The 19,518-nt window shown below is 38.3% G+C and overlaps 2 protein-coding genes and 2 non-coding genes across 17 annotated transcripts; all 4 read right to left on the bottom strand.

The window, feature by feature from the left end:
• Nucleotides 1-674: 674 nt before the first annotated feature.
• Nucleotides 675-2,961, bottom strand: LOC129442052 (cystatin-like protein). The gene is made up of 4 exons (XM_073858180.1): nt 2,712-2,961; nt 2,432-2,530; nt 2,245-2,310; nt 675-1,896 (listed from the first exon to the last, which is right to left on the bottom strand). The coding sequence occupies exons 1-4, from the start codon at nt 2,919-2,921 to the stop codon at nt 1,777-1,779; spliced, it is 495 nt and encodes a 164-aa protein (XP_073714281.1). The 5' UTR covers nt 2,922-2,961; the 3' UTR covers nt 675-1,776.
• Nucleotides 2,962-4,130: 1,169 nt separating this feature from the next.
• Nucleotides 4,131-18,394, bottom strand: puf60a (poly-U binding splicing factor a). Of its 14 annotated transcripts, none has more exons than XM_055201851.2 (14): nt 18,256-18,387; nt 17,340-17,425; nt 16,623-16,732; nt 15,043-15,166; nt 14,147-14,236; nt 13,887-13,955; nt 13,440-13,601; nt 13,270-13,362; nt 12,977-13,190; nt 12,478-12,668; nt 12,132-12,188; nt 8,692-8,803; nt 4,948-5,195; nt 4,131-4,844 (listed from the first exon to the last, which is right to left on the bottom strand). In XM_055201851.2, the coding sequence occupies exons 4-14, from the start codon at nt 15,121-15,123 to the stop codon at nt 4,545-4,547; spliced, it is 1,617 nt and encodes a 538-aa protein (XP_055057826.1). In that variant the 5' UTR covers nt 15,124-15,166; nt 16,623-16,732; nt 17,340-17,425; nt 18,256-18,387; the 3' UTR covers nt 4,131-4,544. The 14 variants fall into 14 exon arrangements, with proteins under 14 accessions (XP_055057826.1, XP_055057823.1, XP_055057825.1 ...); XM_055201848.2 differs by having other exon boundaries at nt 15,043-15,138; XM_055201850.2 differs by having other exon boundaries at nt 15,043-15,138; nt 18,250-18,375.
• Nucleotides 13,677-13,813, bottom strand: LOC129443521 (small nucleolar RNA SNORA57). The gene has a single exon (XR_008644185.1). It is a non-coding gene; the product is annotated as a small nucleolar RNA SNORA57 (small nucleolar RNA).
• LOC129443522 (small nucleolar RNA SNORA57) lies at nt 14,459-14,587 on the bottom strand. The gene has a single exon (XR_008644186.2). It is a non-coding gene; the product is annotated as a small nucleolar RNA SNORA57 (small nucleolar RNA).
• Nucleotides 18,395-19,518: the final 1,124 nt, after the last annotated feature.

The raw sequence follows: 19,518 nt of genomic DNA, 5'->3' as shown, positions 1-19,518 counted from the left end.
ACCCTATATATTTAAAAAGTCCTCTCTATGAATGCGAGATGGGCTTTTGTGGTGATTTTAGGGCCTTTAAAGAACCATTTAATTTAAAAAGATGAAACTTTTTTGTCTTTTCCTCAACAGGACCAGAAAATAAAAAATCAACAATCATATAAATGATCCTTAAAAGCAAAGGAAAAGAAAAGGGAAGCAGGAAAGGATAATTTTTTTTAAAGTAAAGCCAAACAGATGGTGGCACTAATATTTGACCAACTTCCAATGTAACTGCTTGTTACTTGCCTCTGAGAGTACAATGCTCAGCATTTATTAAAACTAAATAGCAGAAAGGAGGTAATACGATGGGGGTCACCTCATCCTCCCTTCCTCTAGCTTCCTCAGCCCCCCTCCTGTCAGTTTGATGATTCCGCATATTAAGATGGATTCCATAAGAAACACACAGAAACAGACTCACTGGCAAATAGCAATGAGAGATATGTTTATGAGGGGAGGGGCTAGAAACAGTCCTCATCAAACTTGGTTTTTTGGGGTTTTATTTAGACATTATAGTGGAGCGTAGACAGGAAAGTGTTAGGTGGAGATAGGGGAGCAGGATCTGCAAAGGACCTCAGAGACAGGAATTGAACTCAGGTCGCTGTTAGCAAACTGGTGCTATGTGTCAGTGCAGTAACCACAGGGCTACTGGTGCCGACCTCTTCAAACTTGGTTGATCAGTGTGCAGCAAAGGGGAAGGGTTAAGAGGCCACAGTCAGGGCGAATGTGGAGAATAAAGACAGGGAGGGGAAGAGAAGAGAGAGAAAGAGGAGAGAGACAAGGAGAGAAGAGAAAATAAAAGAGAAATCTATTAGTGGACAGAATCCCACGACAGACCATGTTAAACTGAGCACTGTGTAGGAGACAACAGAAACCTGTACAGGAAGAGAAACTGAACATATAACAGCTAACCTGAGACATTGAATATGAAGATGATCAGAATCAATATGAGCTTTACACAACAAAACCAAGACTGATCACAGGCACTTTAAATTAGGGATGCAATTTAAACCACGACTGAAGCAATGTGTATTATCAGATGCACGTGGTAAATCATTTCCATGTAAACCACAAAAACGCAAATCTGTCAAAACGGTCACGTCATGGGATGGGTCAAAATTGTATACTATTCATTCATTACTACCAAAAATGTCTGGGTTAATTTAACCCAATGGCTGGGTTTGTCCCCTTTTACCCAACGTTGGGTTGAAAATACCTAACGTGTTCATAAGTGTATTATGCCTAAAATTTCCTCTTAATTTAGAAAACAAAAATGAAGTTTTGACAACCTAACAATTTGCTTTTTATATGAAATACCGTAACCCAAAAACAGTTTTATTACAATTTTGGAGTAAGAAACATTAATTAAACATTAATCTTGCACTATAATGGCATTACATAAAGACATTTCATTTTCACACAGTGGACTAGAACAGGAAAAATCTTAAAATAATAGCCGTATGAGGATTTTAAAGTGAATGCAGTTTGAGTCAAAACAATATTCAGATCAGAATGCATTATGTGATGCGTGTGGAAAACACATTTATTGTTAAACAGAAACTTAATGAATTTTTAAGATAAAATTAAAGATAAATGTGTGATAAATATAGGATAATATTTTATACACTATATAAACGTCATGGTTCTGTAATTTAAGATTATACTGTTTTTGAATCAGTACATTATAACTTGTAATTTCAGTGGAGATGGATTTCAACTGTTGGGTGAATGGTTGCAGATTTCTGCTTTTCAGTTGCATTCAAGACATCCATAGTTTTTTTCATCCATTGTATCAGACATTATATGTCCTCCTCCATGTTGATACGGAGTATGAAATTCTGAGCCACATTTTTTTATAAGTTCATTTATCTGCAATGAGAAAGTACAACCCTTAAAGGAACCGTATGTACGAAATTTATATCAATGAAGCATAAAATGGCCCTGATATGTCACTAGACATTAAGAAATCATTTTCATTTCAAATACTTATATCACTGACAACAGTGGTCCGGCCAGGATATTGTCACTTAAAAAGTGGAGTTGCAGCCCTCAACTGATGTTTATGTTGTCATGTTGTGTATTGGCCACCAGTTGTGTGATTGCAGTACCAGTTTTAGCCACAAGTTTTGTGATTGCAGTACCAGTTTTGGCCACAATCCTACATACTGTTCCAAAAAACGTCTGTGGATGTAGGTGGTTAAATAAAATATGGCATACCTTCTCTTGGTTTCTGAAGGGTCTACATGCCATGTTTTCACCGCATGCCACACAAGAAACCCAAGGCTATGAAAAAAGTTAGTTGTGTGATACTGTCAACAGAGGACAATTTTTCTTTTAAGGTGTATTCTGCAATGGCTCCTATTTGTTGGCATTTAAACAAGCACAATCAGAAACCAATACTTACTTTAAGATTATTTTCTAATGTACATTCCTTTCGATGGACTCTCGGTCCCTTGCCACATGAGGTGGGTTTTAGTAGGACATGAAACAACCTTGAATTATCCTGTCATACATGGAAATTAGAAGTAATGTCATTTTGCAATGTATTAAGGTAAATCTAACATAAGCATAAACCAATTAAGTATAAATGTAAGAGACTTTATTCTTATGTTAAAATCAGAGGCTGGTGTATGTACAGAAAACACAAAATTACACAAATAAACTGACAAAGAGAGTTAAATTATATAATCACTGAAATATAAAGATGTATAACTCACAACATATATGATTGAATGAAAATCAATGTGATGTTTCTTTCCATATTTCTCGTTGGCTTTGATTATTGCCTTGTCAACGATGTTCCTTGTTGTATCATCAAGTTGTTCGTATGTGTCGCCTCCATCTATTGACCCCAGCAGTAATCCTGCACCAACTAACCACAGTAAACCTCTCATCCTGCAGAGATAAACGGGTCTGATGCGTTGTCTGTTCACTGATCTTATCTAAAACTAGTTAATCACTAACTCATTGGACTCACAAACATTTACATAAGCATTAAAAAAAAACTAGAAATTTGTTGTAGTGTAGACACTGATGTTGGATGAAAAGTCCTTGCACATAGTCTTCGCTCAAATTAATCCCAAAGATGTTCTATTGGGTTGAGGTCAGAACTTCTTGCAGGCCAGTCAAGTTCCTCCACACCAAACTCACTCATACATGGCTTTATGAACCTTGCTTTGTGCACTGGCACACTCCGGACTTGTGGTCCTCCTCAGAGTCCACACTTTGATGACATCATAGAGTGCAGACTTTTGGGACCCTTGATGCGAGTCCACGTGGGTGCACTGGAGTCGTGTTTTGGGACAGACTCGAGCGTCACGTCGGAAATAGGAAGGGAACTTGCCCGTAAGTGTGAACTCCTCCCTTCCGTTGTCGAATTGGTCTGATTTCTCTTTCGCAAGGACTTCTGGGTTGGTAAAATGCGCAAAGCCTGCTGCAGTGCGGGCTTCTCCAGAGACCGCATCAAGGGGGCATTGATGAGCACACTTTAAGGTGTAAAATTGACAGATGGGACTCTCTACGAACTCGAAGACTAAGTGAGCTTGCGCAATTTAAGTCCACGAGACCGAAAGTCAACATGAAGTGCACCATTTGGGACAGGGCCAAAGTTGGCAGCATGAAATAGTCCAAAATGTCTTTTTATGAAGCATTCATACAAAGATGAAGCTGTATGAAGCAAGACTAAGGGGCCAAGCCCCACCCCTGAAAAACAAGCCCAGACCATAATCCCCCCTACACCAAAGTTTACACAAGGCACAATGAAGTCAGGCAAGTACCGTTCTCCTGGCAACTGCCAAACTCATACTTGTCCATTGGATTGCCAGAAAGAGAAGCAAGATTCGTCGCTCTAGAGAACACGTCTCAACTGTTGTAAAGTCCAGTGGGGGTGCTTTACACCACTGCATCTGACGCTTTGCCTTCGTGGATGTTGTTCCCAGTTGATTCCATACTCCCAAAACTTTTGGCAATATAGTGCATTTATATCAATCTTTGATTCAAATATCAGTTTACTCAAAATGGAAAACTAATTCAAGCATACAGACTAGCTGCATTTCCCGTATTACCTGAATGGGAGTTCATAAACAGTAAACATAGCACAGGACTCAAATGTCATCGTTGAATTTATTGTTCTGGCATTTGAAACCAAAAGCATCATAACAGGCTAATGAGAATACTTTAGGAATAAAAGACAAAACAACTGAATTTTAACTTTATCTGATGGGTTGGAGGGGTTCCAGAGGAGTTTAACCAATAACAAAAAAAAAAGGTGGAATCCAGTCATTCACATTAGGGTACAGCAACAATAAAAAAAATACTCATAAGCGTTTCCTTGCCTCTGTCCCATGAAGGGATAACATTAATAACATTAATATTAACATTGATAAAAAATAATTACAAGTTATAAAGAGAAGCCAATGCCACTGGGAATAGCGGTCGGCAACTGTGTCTGTGTGAGAGAGGAAATGATGGAGAGATGGAGAAAGAGGTTACGATGGGCAAAATGTACTTTTGACAGTCTATGCGGAGAGGTCACTGTTTTCAAATCGCTCCTGATCGTAAACTTCAGCGATGACCTTCCGACCCCCGAACCAGCGGTTGTTAAGGGCATGAATGGCCTTGTTCATCTCTGACGCCGCTGAAAACTCAACAAAGATCTTGACAATGACTTCAGCATCCTCCTCCTCACCCTGCTTCTCCTGGTAGATTATAACTCTATTAACAGCACCAAACTTCCCACATTCCTCCGTTACTTCTCCTTCCAGATCATCATCGATGTCCTCAGGGCCAACCATGTTTCTGAGCACCATAACTGTAGACTGTGGAAAGAGCGAATGAGAGCAATGTTTTAAGATCACCATATTTCACTAGGCCTTTATTCAAAACTTTATTCAATTTTTTTGATACACACGCATAACTAACCTCTTGTTTCCTCAGCAGTTTCTGCATGACCATATGTCTGGCACTGCTGCCCGAGATGCTCATGTGTTCCTGTTCACTGAGCATCTCCTGACCCGTGCCGTCTTGAGCAGATTCCTCCTCTTGCTTCTCTTTTATGGCCTCTTGGGCCGCAGCCACAGCTGCTGACAGCGATGGAGGAGAGGCTAACACCGGGTTTACGAGACCCACCTGAGGCACAACAGGTAAAGAGGGCCGGGCTGGTGTCACTCCTGCAAAGAAACGCATGAGCCAGTGTTTTAACTGTGGTCTTGAAGAGATGTTAAATCCCTATTATAGTACTCTCTATGAATGTGAGATCTTTTTGCTTTTGTGGAGATTTTAGGGCCTTTACAGGACCATCTAATGTTATTTTCCCTAACAAACATCTAAAGATGAAACATTTTTGTCTTTTACCTCAACAGCACCAGAAAATAAAAAATTCAGCAATCATATAAATGATCCTTAAAAGCAAAGGAAAAGAAAAGAAAAGGGAAACAGGAAAGGATAAACAATACATTTAAAAAGATTTATATAAATCCAGACAGATGGTGGCACTAATATTTGACCAACTTCTCATGTAACTGCTTGTTACTTGCCTCTGAGAGCACAATGCTCAGCATTAATTAAAACTAAATAGCAGAAAGAAGGTAATACGATGGGGGTCACCCCATCCTTCCTTCGGCTTCCTCAGCCCCCCTCATGTCAGTTTAGATGATGACGCATATTAAGATGTATTCCACAAGAAACACACAGAGACTCACTGGCAAATAGCAATGAGAGATATGTTTATGAGGGGAGGGGCTAGAAACAGTCCTCTTCAAACTTGGTTGATCAGTGTGCAGCAAAGGGGAAGGGTTAAGAGGCCACGGTCAGGGCGAATGTGGAGAATAAAGACAGGGAGGGGAAGATAAGAGAAGAGAAAGAGGAGAGAGACAAGGAGAGAAGAGAAAATAAAAGAGAAATCTATTAGTGGACAGAATCCCACGACAGACCATGTTAAACTGAGCACTGTGTAGGAGACAACAGAAACCTGTACAGGAAGAGAAACTGAACATATAACAGCTAACCTGAGACATTGAATATGAAGATGATCAGAATCAATATGAGCTTTACACAACAAAACCAAGACTGATCGCAGGCACTTTAAATTAGGGACACAATATAAAAACGTAGACTGAAGCAATGTGTATTATCAGATGCACATGGTAAATCATTTCCATGTAAACGACAAAAAGGAAATCACGTCACTTGATGGGTCAGAATTGTGTGCTTATTACCCATGTCTACCAAGGCACTGTTTACAGGACAACATAAAAAAGGAAACGTGTTAGAGGTTTTGGCTGTTGGCTTACACAACAACAAAGTCCTGAAAATGCAAACTTTTGAAAATGCGATTTAAAGAGACACTCCACTTATTTTTGAAAACATGCTCATTTTCCAGCTCCCCAGAGTTAAACATTTGACCTTTACCATTTTGGAATCCACTCAGCCGATCTCCGGGTCCGGCGGTACAACTTTCAGCATAGCTTAGCACAATCCATCAAATCCAATTAGACCATTAGCATCACAATCAAAAATAAACACAGAGTTTCAATATTTATTCTATTTAAAACTTGACTCTTCTGTAGTTACATCGTGTACGAAGACCGACGGAAAATTAAAAGTTGCGATTTTCTAGGCCGATATTGCAAGGAACTATACTCTCAGTCAGGCAAAATAATCAAGGACTTGCTGCCGTAACATGACTGCAGGAGCCGCAATAATATTACAGAGTGCCCGGAAGTAGTCCCCTGCTATTGAAAGTTACAAAGTAGGAAATTGGTAAAAAATGAAAAATATCGGAACTCTTAGGTTATCCTTGAGTGCGATGCTAATGGTCCAATCAGATCAAATGAATTATGCTAAGCTATGCTAAAAGTGCTAGCGCCAGACCCGGAAATCAGCCGAATAGATTCCAAAACGGCAAAAACCAAAATGTTCAACTCCAGGGGAGCTGGAAAATAAGCACACTTCCAAAAAAAGTGGAGTGTCCCTTTAAAGTGCAAGTTTTCAAAAACATCAGTGCTATTGTTTCTGTGTAAAAGACAAAAACACAAATCTGTTCAAATGGTCACGTCATGCACATGCATATTACTTGTCACGTTTACAGGCATGCGCGAGTTCTACGTGTGTGAACTGGTCTCGATTTGATTCCGATTATTAGGTCAACATTTCGATCTGATATCTTGATGAAAATTTGTTTCATTTACACAGTCTCCTAAAAGAGAGACACGAAAAAGACTCGAGCGAGAGAAAGGTGTGCGTGTGAGGGGGAAAAGACGAAAGAGAGACAAGAGAGCACAAAAGAGAGAACGACGAGGAAGAGAGACGTGAGACATGTGCGAACACTGTGTTTTTAATAATCGATTACTATATCAGTTTTTATGCAGTAGTCATTGACATTAGCATCACAATGCATCAATACAATTATTATATTCAATAGCTCTAGTGAGTACTTGACAAACATAACAACGGTGGCCTACAGGACTGTGTATATGCTACTCAAAATATGGAGTTTATTAATGCTTTTCCAACAAACTTTTTAGTACAATTGCTGTCGTGTAATTGTACCCTTAATTAGGGATGCATAACGATTAATCGCGATTAATCTATAGCAGAATAAAAGTTTGTTTACATTATATATGTGTGTGTGTGTAAACGGTGTATAATAACTTCCTATAGATAAATGCACAGACATGAATGTATATATTTAAGAAATGTTTACATGTGTATATACATTTGTATATTTACGTATAATTTATATAAATACTTCATATATAAATATATATTTTTTTTCTTAAAATTATACATGGATGTGTGCATATTTATATATACACATAATTATTATACACAGTTCACACACACACACACACATGCAAACAAAAACTTTTACTCTGCCATAGACCACCCGCGACCAATCACTATGCATCCCTACCCTTAATGTTTTTGCTTTAATACCTGCACTTTGAGGGGGCTGAATTAAGAGACCTTTCTACAGAGCAGCGATTCCTAACCCTTTGGGATGAGGAGGGTGTTGCAGGTGAACTTAGAGTGGAGTAATGAATGACATGGCATTGAATAAATCTCCCACTCACGTCAACCTCTCTGTGAGACCCATCTTAGTGTTTATGCAGCGCTTAAGCCAAAATAAAGCACTAACAGACAGTTGAAAAAGACAGTTTGCATCTTTTTCACAGTTTAGTTTGAAACGCTGTTTTGACAGATGTGCGTGTGAGGGGTGTGGAGAGTTGTCGCGAAACACTTATCTTGTTATACTTGCAAAAAGGTTATGAACAGCTGCGATAGAGAGTGTTAACTGCCTAGCTACATGTTGTTAGACTGTCAGTATGATAACAGTTTAAAAAGTCACATCCTTAATTATACAAAGCTAACTAATAAGATAAAAATACGTAGTGTTGCACATTACTAGTGTGTTAATCATTATCTTTGATTCATGATTCTGTTTTTTATATTGTCGAAAATCTTGTTTTTGCTCAAATTTTTAAAACTTTATTATTCATCCAAATTATAACTAAAATGCACCCACCATTATACAACACATCAAGTCAACCACATGCAAAACAAGTCCACAAATATATCAAGTCTAAGCAAGGCAAAAACACTGCTTTTAGGGGGGCACAGTAATGGTACCATAAACCCTCTTAAAGCATTTCTGTGTGTGCTTACCTGTAATGACCCCTGGGGCCTGAGCTGCCATAACGGCCTGAGGGAGCTGAGGCATGTTCAGGCCCGTCCCCGCGGTCATCGCTCCCAGGATGGATGCTCCCGCTACCGCTTCCTGGAAGAACAGAGTGGGACATATAGGAACACCGCCTGGACAGCGCCCGTTAAAAGCACACACAACACCAACGAGTGGACAGACACGAGACAGACAACACGAGACAAACACAGACCTTCACACACAGACAAGCCTTGGGCCAGCTGCATAGAAATGGGCTGTTTGTTTTTTTGGGAAATAATTTTGGGGAGAATTATTGAGAAATTAGATTTGAAACACAATGCATTAACTACCACCACCACCAAATCTTTAAGAAAACTATGTGAAAAAGCAGAAAGGTTATACTCTTAGCAAGTTCTTGAACACATGCTGTATGCTCAACTGCCTCTAATGGCTTTGAAGGAAGTTATCTACATAGGGATGTGCGATATTGGCACACAAAAAAATGAGAAAAAAACCCCATTTAAATCTAGGTACTTGGTTAAACAGACAATATTTTGCATCCCTCAATCTTATATTGTTATAGCTTCATCTTGCAAAACATGCCAATAGGATGGTCTGTAAGACTTCTTTTCATTTCCAACAGCGGCTTTGTTCACAGCTCTAAACACTGGATGGGATGTGGTTATGTTTTATATGACTTTTCAAGTTAATTTTTAGAGATGCACAGATATATCGTCAAATAATCAGTATTGGTCGATAAAAGCATAGTCATGGCAGATATATCCTGTCAATCAAAAGATAACAGGAAAATGCAATGAATTTAAGCTCCGTGTATAGAATTTAGTGAATGCAAGTTAATATAACCACCAAACAATTTTTATCAGCAGATAATTAATATGCTTCACCAATGGACGGAATATATTTGGCTATTGTTGGCAAAATGTAAAGGAAAACACCTCTGTTTTTCAAGATTTTACTATGTTCTTACCTCAACTTAGACAAATTAATACATATCCATCTTCCTTCAATGCGTGCACTCAATCCCTGTACAGCACAACGCAAATGTGTTAACATTTAGCCTAGCCCCATTCATTCCTTAGGATCCAAACAATGATGAATTTAGAAGCCACCAAACATTTCCATGTTTTCCCCATTTAAAGACTGTTACATGAATAGTTGCATGAATGAATACATCAAAACGTGCTGTACAAAGATTAAGTGCAAGCACCGAACAAAGATAGGCATGTATCAATTTGTCTAAATTGAGGCAAGGACAGTAAAACATTGAAAAAAACGGTGGTGTTTTCCTTTAATATTGGTCGACCAGCTCAATCACATGCTCGTCTCTCGTCCAGCTTAAAGCCCAAATGTTCAGACATCGGAGCTGTTGATTGCATCTATTTGAAATTATTCTCCTAAACTAACTGTATTCATCGTTTAAGTCGTGAAAAAATACAAAGATATCAACCTATTACTGAAATATAGCAAAATCGCATAACAAAGGTTTGCAATAAATGAATTATTATAATACTTTCAAAATGTAGGCACAGTCCAAATATTAGGTTGATGTTTTCTAATAATGCTTGCTTTTCCCAGATAAAATGTGAAACATGTATGTTGGTTATATACCGTATTTTCCGGACTATAAGTCGCTTCTGAATATAAGTCGCATCAGTCAAAAAATGCATCATGAAGAGGAAAAAAGCATATATAAGTCGCACTGGACTATAAGTCGCATTTATTTAGAACATTATTATTCTTTTGGGGGGCATTTTGTTTGTCAAGTCTTTCTTCGTTATCTTTAAGTTAATGTTTCAGTTAACAGTTTTTTTCAGGGGTAGGCTACATGAACAACATACAGCGCCCTCTCGTGGCTGTAGATGGTAATGTTTTCCTTTGGTTCATGTTAGTCAGTATCAATTAATTTTGACATATAAGTCGCAAGACCAACCAAACTATGAAAAAAAGTGCGACTTATAGTCCGGAAAATACGGTAGTTTTCAGATTTTAAATATATTTTATTAGAATTAAATTCTATTTTACAAACTTAAAACATTAAAATATTGTATTACATACTGCATTATGTAGCATGTTATCACATTGTTTTGCCCTAACAGTAAAATCTCAGCACATTTAGGACTTCTGAGAAGAGTATTATCCAGGTAATCTCTAGACTACCAATGTTAAGGGATTTAAAGTAGACACTGCTCAACCAGAAAGTTTTTCGAGAAATAATCAGGTAAGCAGCTAACAGCTAAGAGAAATATAAACATGCGTACAATCTGATGAAGAAACGTTTACAGTAAAGCATCTAGCTTTGTTTATACTTGACGCATCCATATGAGCGCACTGGGCAGCATCGCAGTGTGGGCAGTCATTTTTTTGTAACTTTGCACACGTCTCTGCATCCGAAAAGGACCTCCCTTGAGGCTATTCTGGCTCTTTTTGATCAATCTGTGATAATGCATAGTCTTTACTTGAAAATACTATTTCCATACTTATCAGATAAGGTAAGAAAAGTTTACTAGATAAAACTAGAATTCAAAATTTTAGACTTATTTGTATTGATTGTACCGCAGGATAAGGAATAAAACAAACCTTAAGATTTCTCTATTGTTTGTTTAATTAAAACGTAAATGAAATTATAATGTTTAATAAAGACATACAGATTGTTGTTTTATGTAATATTTCTCCTATTTTGATGTGTGAGGGTTGTTGCATTAATGTGTGTTGATTTTAGACACAATTACTCAACAACCCCTATCGTCTTAAAGAATAGCGCAACAGCCTCAAGTATAGTATAACACGTCAAGTATAAACGCCTCATCGTGCGAAGTGAGGCGCGAATATAAACAAAGCTTCAGGCATTTCATGCAACTGGGCCCAAGACCAGAATAAAGTTCAAGAATGTAACGAAAGCTAAACTGATAATTAGAAATTGATTTTAAATAGATTCAACAATTACATTATTAACACACTGCTGTATAAATTTAACTGCTTACAAATCATGTTAAATCATCTATGAATGACAAGAATGGGACAACATAGGACTAAGAATTAGATCACTAACCATACATATTAAAAGTGCATGGTACAGCAAGTTGTAAAATCTATGCAATAGCACAGATGTAATAAAGTTCACTAAAAAATTAAAGTCACACCCATTAACAAAGTGCTAATAAGGAAAGCCTTAAAGTTTACTAGACATCATGAATGTCCACTTAAAATCAGCATTTACAATTTTTTTTTTTGGAAGAGGTGCTACTTAAAGTCACCTGAAAATAATGGGCCTGTCTTATAAACATTCTCCACCTAGCACACTATTGCAAACAGACAGCATCAATGTTACTGGGAGGTCCTGAAGACAAGACTCTCCCACACTTATATTCTACACAAAACAAAAAGGCACCAGCGTGCTTTGAACAGAATTTCCTGAAGGATTTACCAGACAGTTGAGGAAGTCTTCTGTCCGATTCTCCGGCTGGGACAGATTCCATGCCATCTGTTTTTGGAGTTTACACGCTATGTTATCTTTCTGCATGTAAAAGCTCTGTCTCAAATAAGTAATTCTGTGTCATAACTAAGTCTTCATGCCAGTCAAAGCCTATGCTGACTAAAATCAAGCCCTTACATACAGCACCAAGTGTCTGCTGTAGCCTTGCTAAGCCAATTAAATCACTCTGCCTTACTTTACAAAGGAAGACATTTTATGGCAAAGGAAGCAGCCGCTCACACGCACTCGCACACACTCCCTGACTAACAATAGATGGCAGAAGTGTCAATGCGCTCACCTGGGCTGTGATTTTGGCTGTGGCGGCCGCTGCTGCTACAGCCGCGGCAGGAGGCAGGCCGCCCGGCGTCGTCGGCGTCAAAAGGGGCATGGGAGGCGTGACGGCTTTGCCCACTCGCAAATACTGCCCTCCCAAGTCGAAGAGGTTCATGGAGGACACTGCGTCCTGCGAGGATTGGGCCTTATCATACTCTACAGGGGAAACAGGAAAGACTAAGACTCAACAGCATCCGAGAAGGATCAGCATAAATCTACCAGAGCTCTGAGACAGTTACTGTGTAATTACCAGCGGGCACTTATGGCACAAATGTCCGTTACAGAGCCTAAGAAAACAACGACAACAGAAATAAAAAACTTACTATGAAAGCATGTGAGGAACCTGCCCCCACCCTTCTCTATCCCCTGTGAGACATGTAGAGAACAGCATTCTGCCATGACCGACTGCTCTCAGTCAGATACATTTATATTCAACCGAAGCCTTGAAGTAGCCGCCCGCTCACCTATGAAACCGTATCCTTTGTGTTTTCCCGTGGTGGGGTCTCGCGCCAGCATGCAAGACTTGATTCTTCCGAAGGCCTCGAACACGCTCTTAATGTCATCGTCTGACAAGTCGGGATGCACGGACGCCACGTATATTCGGTTGAAGGCGCGCGCTTCTTCGGCTAACTGGTCTATGATCGGTTGAGCTTGGCCGATGTTGCTTGGTCGCCCCACCTTAAACGAGTGTTGAACAACATAGTAACCGAATACTAAAAGTATATTAAACTAACGTTATTATAGTCCAAATGCTCACCTTAATGTTTCTACCGCCCAGCATGACAGAGTTCATCTGTTCTAAAGCGAGCTGTGCTGCTTCTGGTACTTCGTACTCTACAAATGCAAAACCCTGCAAAGAAATCATCTCATCGTTAATAAAGATGCTACAATTATCAATTCATGTGGTTACAGCAAAGTTATTCTGACCTTGTGTTTCAATGTAACAGAGTCCCAAGACATGTCAATACTCTTAATGGGACCAAAAGGAGCAAAGGCCTGTCGAATGGTATCCTCTCCAAGTTCATAGTAGATGGACCCGACATAAACCCGGCACATTATGGCTAGCGCTCGTTGCCTCTGGGCTGCAACCTATGGCGGACAATTAAATGGGTCAGACGTCATATACTCTTTTATATAATACTTACTTAACCAATTATAAAACTTGATTGTTCCAATGATTGAGGATAGAACCAGCAGACCGTGAACATGCTGGCACCGAAGACATTACACTGGCTTTTATTTACCTCCGTACATTACACACATGAGTACCAAACAACTACATGTATGCCAAGAAATGGAGGGGAGCACGAACATTCATCTCTGGCTAATAATATCTTTACAAACGGTACAAAAGGCAATAAAAGTTGGACTTACAGACTGTAGTGGTGAGAGGGGATCTCCAAAACCCATTGTTAATGAGGCCATCTGAAGAGAATTAGGGAGCTGTCAGCAAAAAACATCAATCACTGTTATTCAACACAAATCGCTGATGTAACTATGTCTATGTGCTGCTTTAGACCAAGAATTGTGACAGTCTGGCTGTAACAAAGTATTTAACAGTGCTACTAAAGTGGGTTAAGCTTTAAATGACATCAAAGCGTAAACGTACTATATCAACTTTCGAGCTGTTTTACCTGTAGGTTACTGAGCTGTTGCTGCTGATGAGCGAGGGTCTGCTTGACCAGGACGCTCTTAATGCTTTGTTCCATGGCATACTTCTTCGCCTAAAATACAAAACACAAATTCAAAATTATAAAATGGCAGAAGGGCAAAGAAATCCTGTGATTTGACTGAACAAATTAAAGTAAAATGCCTGGTTTCACAAACAAGGCTTAGCTAAAACCAGTACCAGTTAAATTAAGATGTGTAAGCATGTTTTATAAACATGTTAGATAATTTAACTGGTTGCATGTAATGCAATGCGAATGTTTGCCTACTTTACATACGAGTGTACCAGCAATTGAGAATAGTACTAGCAGATGGTCATATGCTACTAGTACCGAAGGCATAGCACTGGCACTGATCTTGTCCACTGCTTAGATACATGTGCACTGAACAAACACATGCTTATAAAGCTGGAGGACATTAAAAGGGCTTTCACATTATCTGGTTTAATTGCCTGGTCCAAACCAGAATTCTCGTTTCCATACACATGATATAATTTAGGTCCAAACTATTGCATGCTTGCATTACCAAGGTGCAACTACATATCCATGTTCCTAAGTAATGACTAGGAAGGGACAAAAAGGACTCCTGCTTGCAAGGTTTTTTTTTTTCCAAAATAAATCTGCATCTGTCTGCTTTCAAAGTCAGACAGCCTTTTAGCAATAATGCTGTTAATGATGATTCTCTCTGACCACTCAGTGATCTGCAGTGTTAAAGGTCACGTTTTAGTATCAGTATGGTGCGCTTGGAACCACAATCAAGGTAGTACTAAAAAAGTACTACACAGTGAAACCCCACCCAAAAGTGAGCCATACTGAGCCCTACTATCCAATAGAAATTCTTGAAGGTCTCTGAAATGTTTTACCTTCTGCAGTGCCTCCTGCTGTTCAGGGGTGAGGGGTGGCAGGCCAAGCTTCGAGGCCGTGCTCTGTCCATTCTCCATCATCAGAGCCTCGCCTCCCTGCACAAAGCACACGCACCTGTCAGAGCTGATGATGCAACACACACACAAACACACTCATTCACACACACAAAACAACTTTCTTACAGCTTTTATCTTTTAGTTTAAGAGCAAACTCAAAATAAGAGAAAATCAGGACAAATTTCAAATTTTCGATATTTTGAAAAATGATTATAACATAACAGATGGGATGGGACGATTACCGGTTTCACGATTAACCACGATGTCCTGACGGTTAGTATTATAGTATTTCATTACCATGATTTTGAAAACTCTGGGTAAATCCTGTCCAGCCAGAATCAGTTTGACGCAGTCGCGTACATGCAACATAGTTTTTTGCACAAGGCGGCATTTAAGGAATAATGTATTGTATTCATTCACAGTAAACTTATTAGAGAGATTTTTTAACCGCATAAATAATTTCAGGGACATGAAATATTAAATTGTAATTTTCAAAAATAAAACTTTAAAAAAAATGTTTTGCATGAATTCTTTTTGAACATTTCCATCTGATTTTAATAAAACAATGATAATATTGATAACCATGATAACTTTGGTCACTATTATCATGATATGAAATTTTCATACCGTCCCATCCCTAGGTACCATTTACTTCCATAGTATTTTTCTTTCCTACAATGGAAGTCAATGGTGGACCAGATCTTCCTTTGTATTAAATTAGAACAAATAATTTTATACAAGTTTGCAACAACTTAAGGGTAAGTAAATGATGACAGAATTTTCATTTTTTTGGTGAACTATGCCTTTAACAACTGTGTATGATTTACATTTATTTTATCCTAATAAATGCAATAACATCACTTAAAGGGACACTCCACTAAAAAAAATTTACGTTTTGGAATCCATTTAGCCGATCTCCGGGTCTGGCGATACCACTTTTAGCATAGCTTAGTATAATTCATTGAATCTGATTAGACCATTAGCATCACACCCAAAAACCAAACAGTTTAGATATTTTTCCTATTTAAAATGCTAAAAGTGGCAGCGCCAGACCAGGAGATCGGCAAAATGGATTCCAAAACGGTAAAACTCAATTGTTTAAATTTAGGGGAGCTGAAAAATGAGCCTATTTTCAAAAAAGTGCAGTGTCCCTTTAAGGTTAGTGCTGAAAAGACCTGATTTTTTATATCCGCATGCCAGAATGATTTAAACTATTTTGAGCTTGCTCTAAAACTGGTTTCTAAAACATTTCAGGACATGTTTGAGTCTAGCGTTTAACATTAGACTCTGAAAGGCTGTAATTCTGTGCAGCTGATAATGAATCTGTGCAGAATTAAATGAATAAAGCCTTCTGTATACATTTACACAAGCGGAACCATGCCTTCATAGCACATGGCAACCTTCCCCCTTAGTGGAAACAAACTGATACTGTTCATAACAGGGGGACCTTATGTCCTTAGGGTGCATATGCCAAAGTATGTGAACCCTCTTATTTAATACTACACAAGAGAAAACTTAAGTACCTTTGCTCAAATGAACTCCAGAGTGGTGCACTGCCCCCCCCTTAAGGAGGTTTGAACCCAAAAAGTTCTGCCATTGGCTTTGGATATATAGTACAGTCAAGAGATATGTTCTACAGCACAGACGACACAGAGAGAAACGACAAAAAAGAAAAAAGGAAAAGAAAAAACACAAACCTACTTAGAACAAGAGAACTGGATAGGGAGACAACAATTTGAGATCACTGACATCCAAATCCAGGGAAAAACGGCATTTACGACAAGTAACCCTGGGTGACAAGCCTTAAGGCAATATATGACGTACTTATTGTAAAGCCACCAAAAATCATGTTCAATGATTCTTAATGGGATGACAACAAACAAATCAATTATTTTCAATTGCATTGATATTAGTGCAAGAAACGTGCACATTGCTCAAACAAACTCATCAAAAAATTTGTGGACACCGGGTTGAATGACAATCTTAAATGACAAATAATGATAAACAAGATAATGAATGCGTGCTGTATTAAGAGATCTCCAATCTACTTACTATTTAAGGTGCCTTTATGCTGAATAGCTTACTGCTTTCAAAGCCCAGATGCAAAAACAAATGCAGTTCTCTGGTGCTATACACGTAATAATCCAACTATTTAAAGGACATCTGACACCTCAAATACTGTGCAAACCCCTTTCATAACAAAGGAGAATTGCAGGGTGAGCAGTGGAAACGGCCCTTACCTAGCACCTGCTCTCCGTTGGGGTGTCTTGTTGTGAGGTTACTCGTGAGATTATATATGGGGAGCTTTTACTGTTCAAAACACAGTCTATAAGGAAAGAAAGAGGATTCAGTAAACTCATTTGCACTGCAATACTGCGTCCATTCCCAAGTTAAGGGTGAACGTCCAAAAAATGTTATTCAACGTTACATAGAATGGGCTTTGAGATATCTGCAAAACGTTGTAGCAAGGGTGCCACTTATGTGCCCGGCCCTGATAAAAGGTTGGGCTCTGACTGACCAGTCTATGTGGCCTGCTCTGATTAACTTTGATTTCAGAAAACCTTTGTAAGCATTTGCTGGGCATGGCTGTTGCCCATCTGTGTATTCTCCCTCCCAACGTTCTCTCCGGCCATAAATCTTTATCGAGTCATGTTAAACCTAACATAAAATAAAATATGATGAGTAACCACAACTTGTTATTTGAACATTAAAAATATATCAGCCCAAGCACTTATATTTTTCCTGTGCCATGTAAGTTAGCTGTAGCAAAGTTGATTCGGCTCGTGGAGGACAATGTGAATGGATTAAAGAATTAACGTTAGTTCGTGTAACGCGGAAAGAACGGGTTTATGTTACTGGTCGAAGAAAATACAGTCGAAGACGAATATTTTTGTAAAATACTAAGACTTGAAGCGACATTAACACTGGAAAATCATTATGAATCACTGGGAACTCTGGAAGACGGGCAGCACCAGGCCGTTGAGGAAAATCCCGCTCGCGGTGAGCTAGGCTAGTTAGCCAAACCTATGCTCATCTATTTTAAGCAGTTTTAAACACCACCTTTGTCCTGATACGTAAACGTGTGTCGCTAAACAAGTAACTGTATGCATATCTGACGAAAATTTCAAATAAAAATGTCAAATGCATTACATTTACCGCTGAAACAGCCACCGCCATAGAGCACACTTTCCAGCAGCACCAACGTCCACAAGGCGAGGAAGACTATGAAATCTCGCGAGATAGGGCGAGAGTTTAGATACGAGTCTTCGCGCAGCTGCAATGTCGGGCCATGCAGTGTCTAAATTTGTGTATAAATCCCAAGGTAACAATACTGGGTCATTGTTGCCAATTTAGCAATGTTGTTGCTAGATTTAGCTATCTTTTTTAAAAGCACCTAGCAACAAATGTAGCATTTTATTTGGCCACTTTTAAAAATATTTACATCATAAAAAAATCATGTTTTCATTTAAAATTAGGCATATACAAAACAATGTTCTCTGTAAAATTCAAATACAAGCTGTCATACAACATTTATTAAAGCAACAAAAGTATAACTAATCGTAAGATAAAGCAAAACAGCGTAAAATAATCGTAAGCGTAAAATGAATTCTAGTACAATGAAACAAATTCAGCCATTAATATAGTATTAGATGGTTTAATTATATAGTAAATTATACAATTTAAACAAAAATGAAAAGAAAAATTAAACTCCCCAAAAGCAAAGGTCATATTTGATAAAAAAGGACACCAGGAATAAAGAGTACATTTATAAAACGTAGCACAATTATATTTCTAGCATGTATCTACATAAAATTGTAATTTTAGCCCCCACCGGTATTTTATTTGGAATAACCAAGATATCCGATACAAAAATAAAACGCTCTTCTTTTCAGGCTGGTTTAATAATAATATTATTTTAGTTTCTCAACTTGTAAATTCAAATGGTCATTTGTTTTCTTATTCTGAATTCTTAACTAAATTTTGTATTCCTGTTACCCCACGAGAGTTTGCCATAGTGATGGATGCCATCCCCAGTGGAGCTATTGCACTATTGAAAAACTCAGGTGACTCTTTACTTTCTTCTACCTCTTGGATACATCCTTGTGAAACGGCAATAGGGAAGATCTGTTTTTTATCCAGTCCCATTCTTAGGAATAGAAAGATTAGACAACTTTTTCAGAATGATATTATTACTGTCCCTGCTATAATATCATATTGGAACAATTGTTTTAATAATATTCCTTGGAAGAAAGTGTGGTCTCTATCCAACAAATATTTAATCACTAATAAGGTTAAAGAGGTATCATTCAAGTTATTACATCGATTTTACCCAGTTAATCTTTTTATTAAAAAAATGTTTCCTGATTTGGATCCTCTATGCTCCTTCTGTGGAGTGGAAGACGAGTCTGTACCTCACCT

The sequence above is a fragment of the Misgurnus anguillicaudatus genome, chromosome 2 (assembly GCF_027580225.2).
Source record: "Misgurnus anguillicaudatus chromosome 2, ASM2758022v2, whole genome shotgun sequence".
In the NCBI taxonomy this organism is placed as follows: domain Eukaryota; kingdom Metazoa; phylum Chordata; class Actinopteri; order Cypriniformes; family Cobitidae; genus Misgurnus; species Misgurnus anguillicaudatus.
This window is presented reverse-complemented; position numbering and strand designations above follow the sequence as displayed.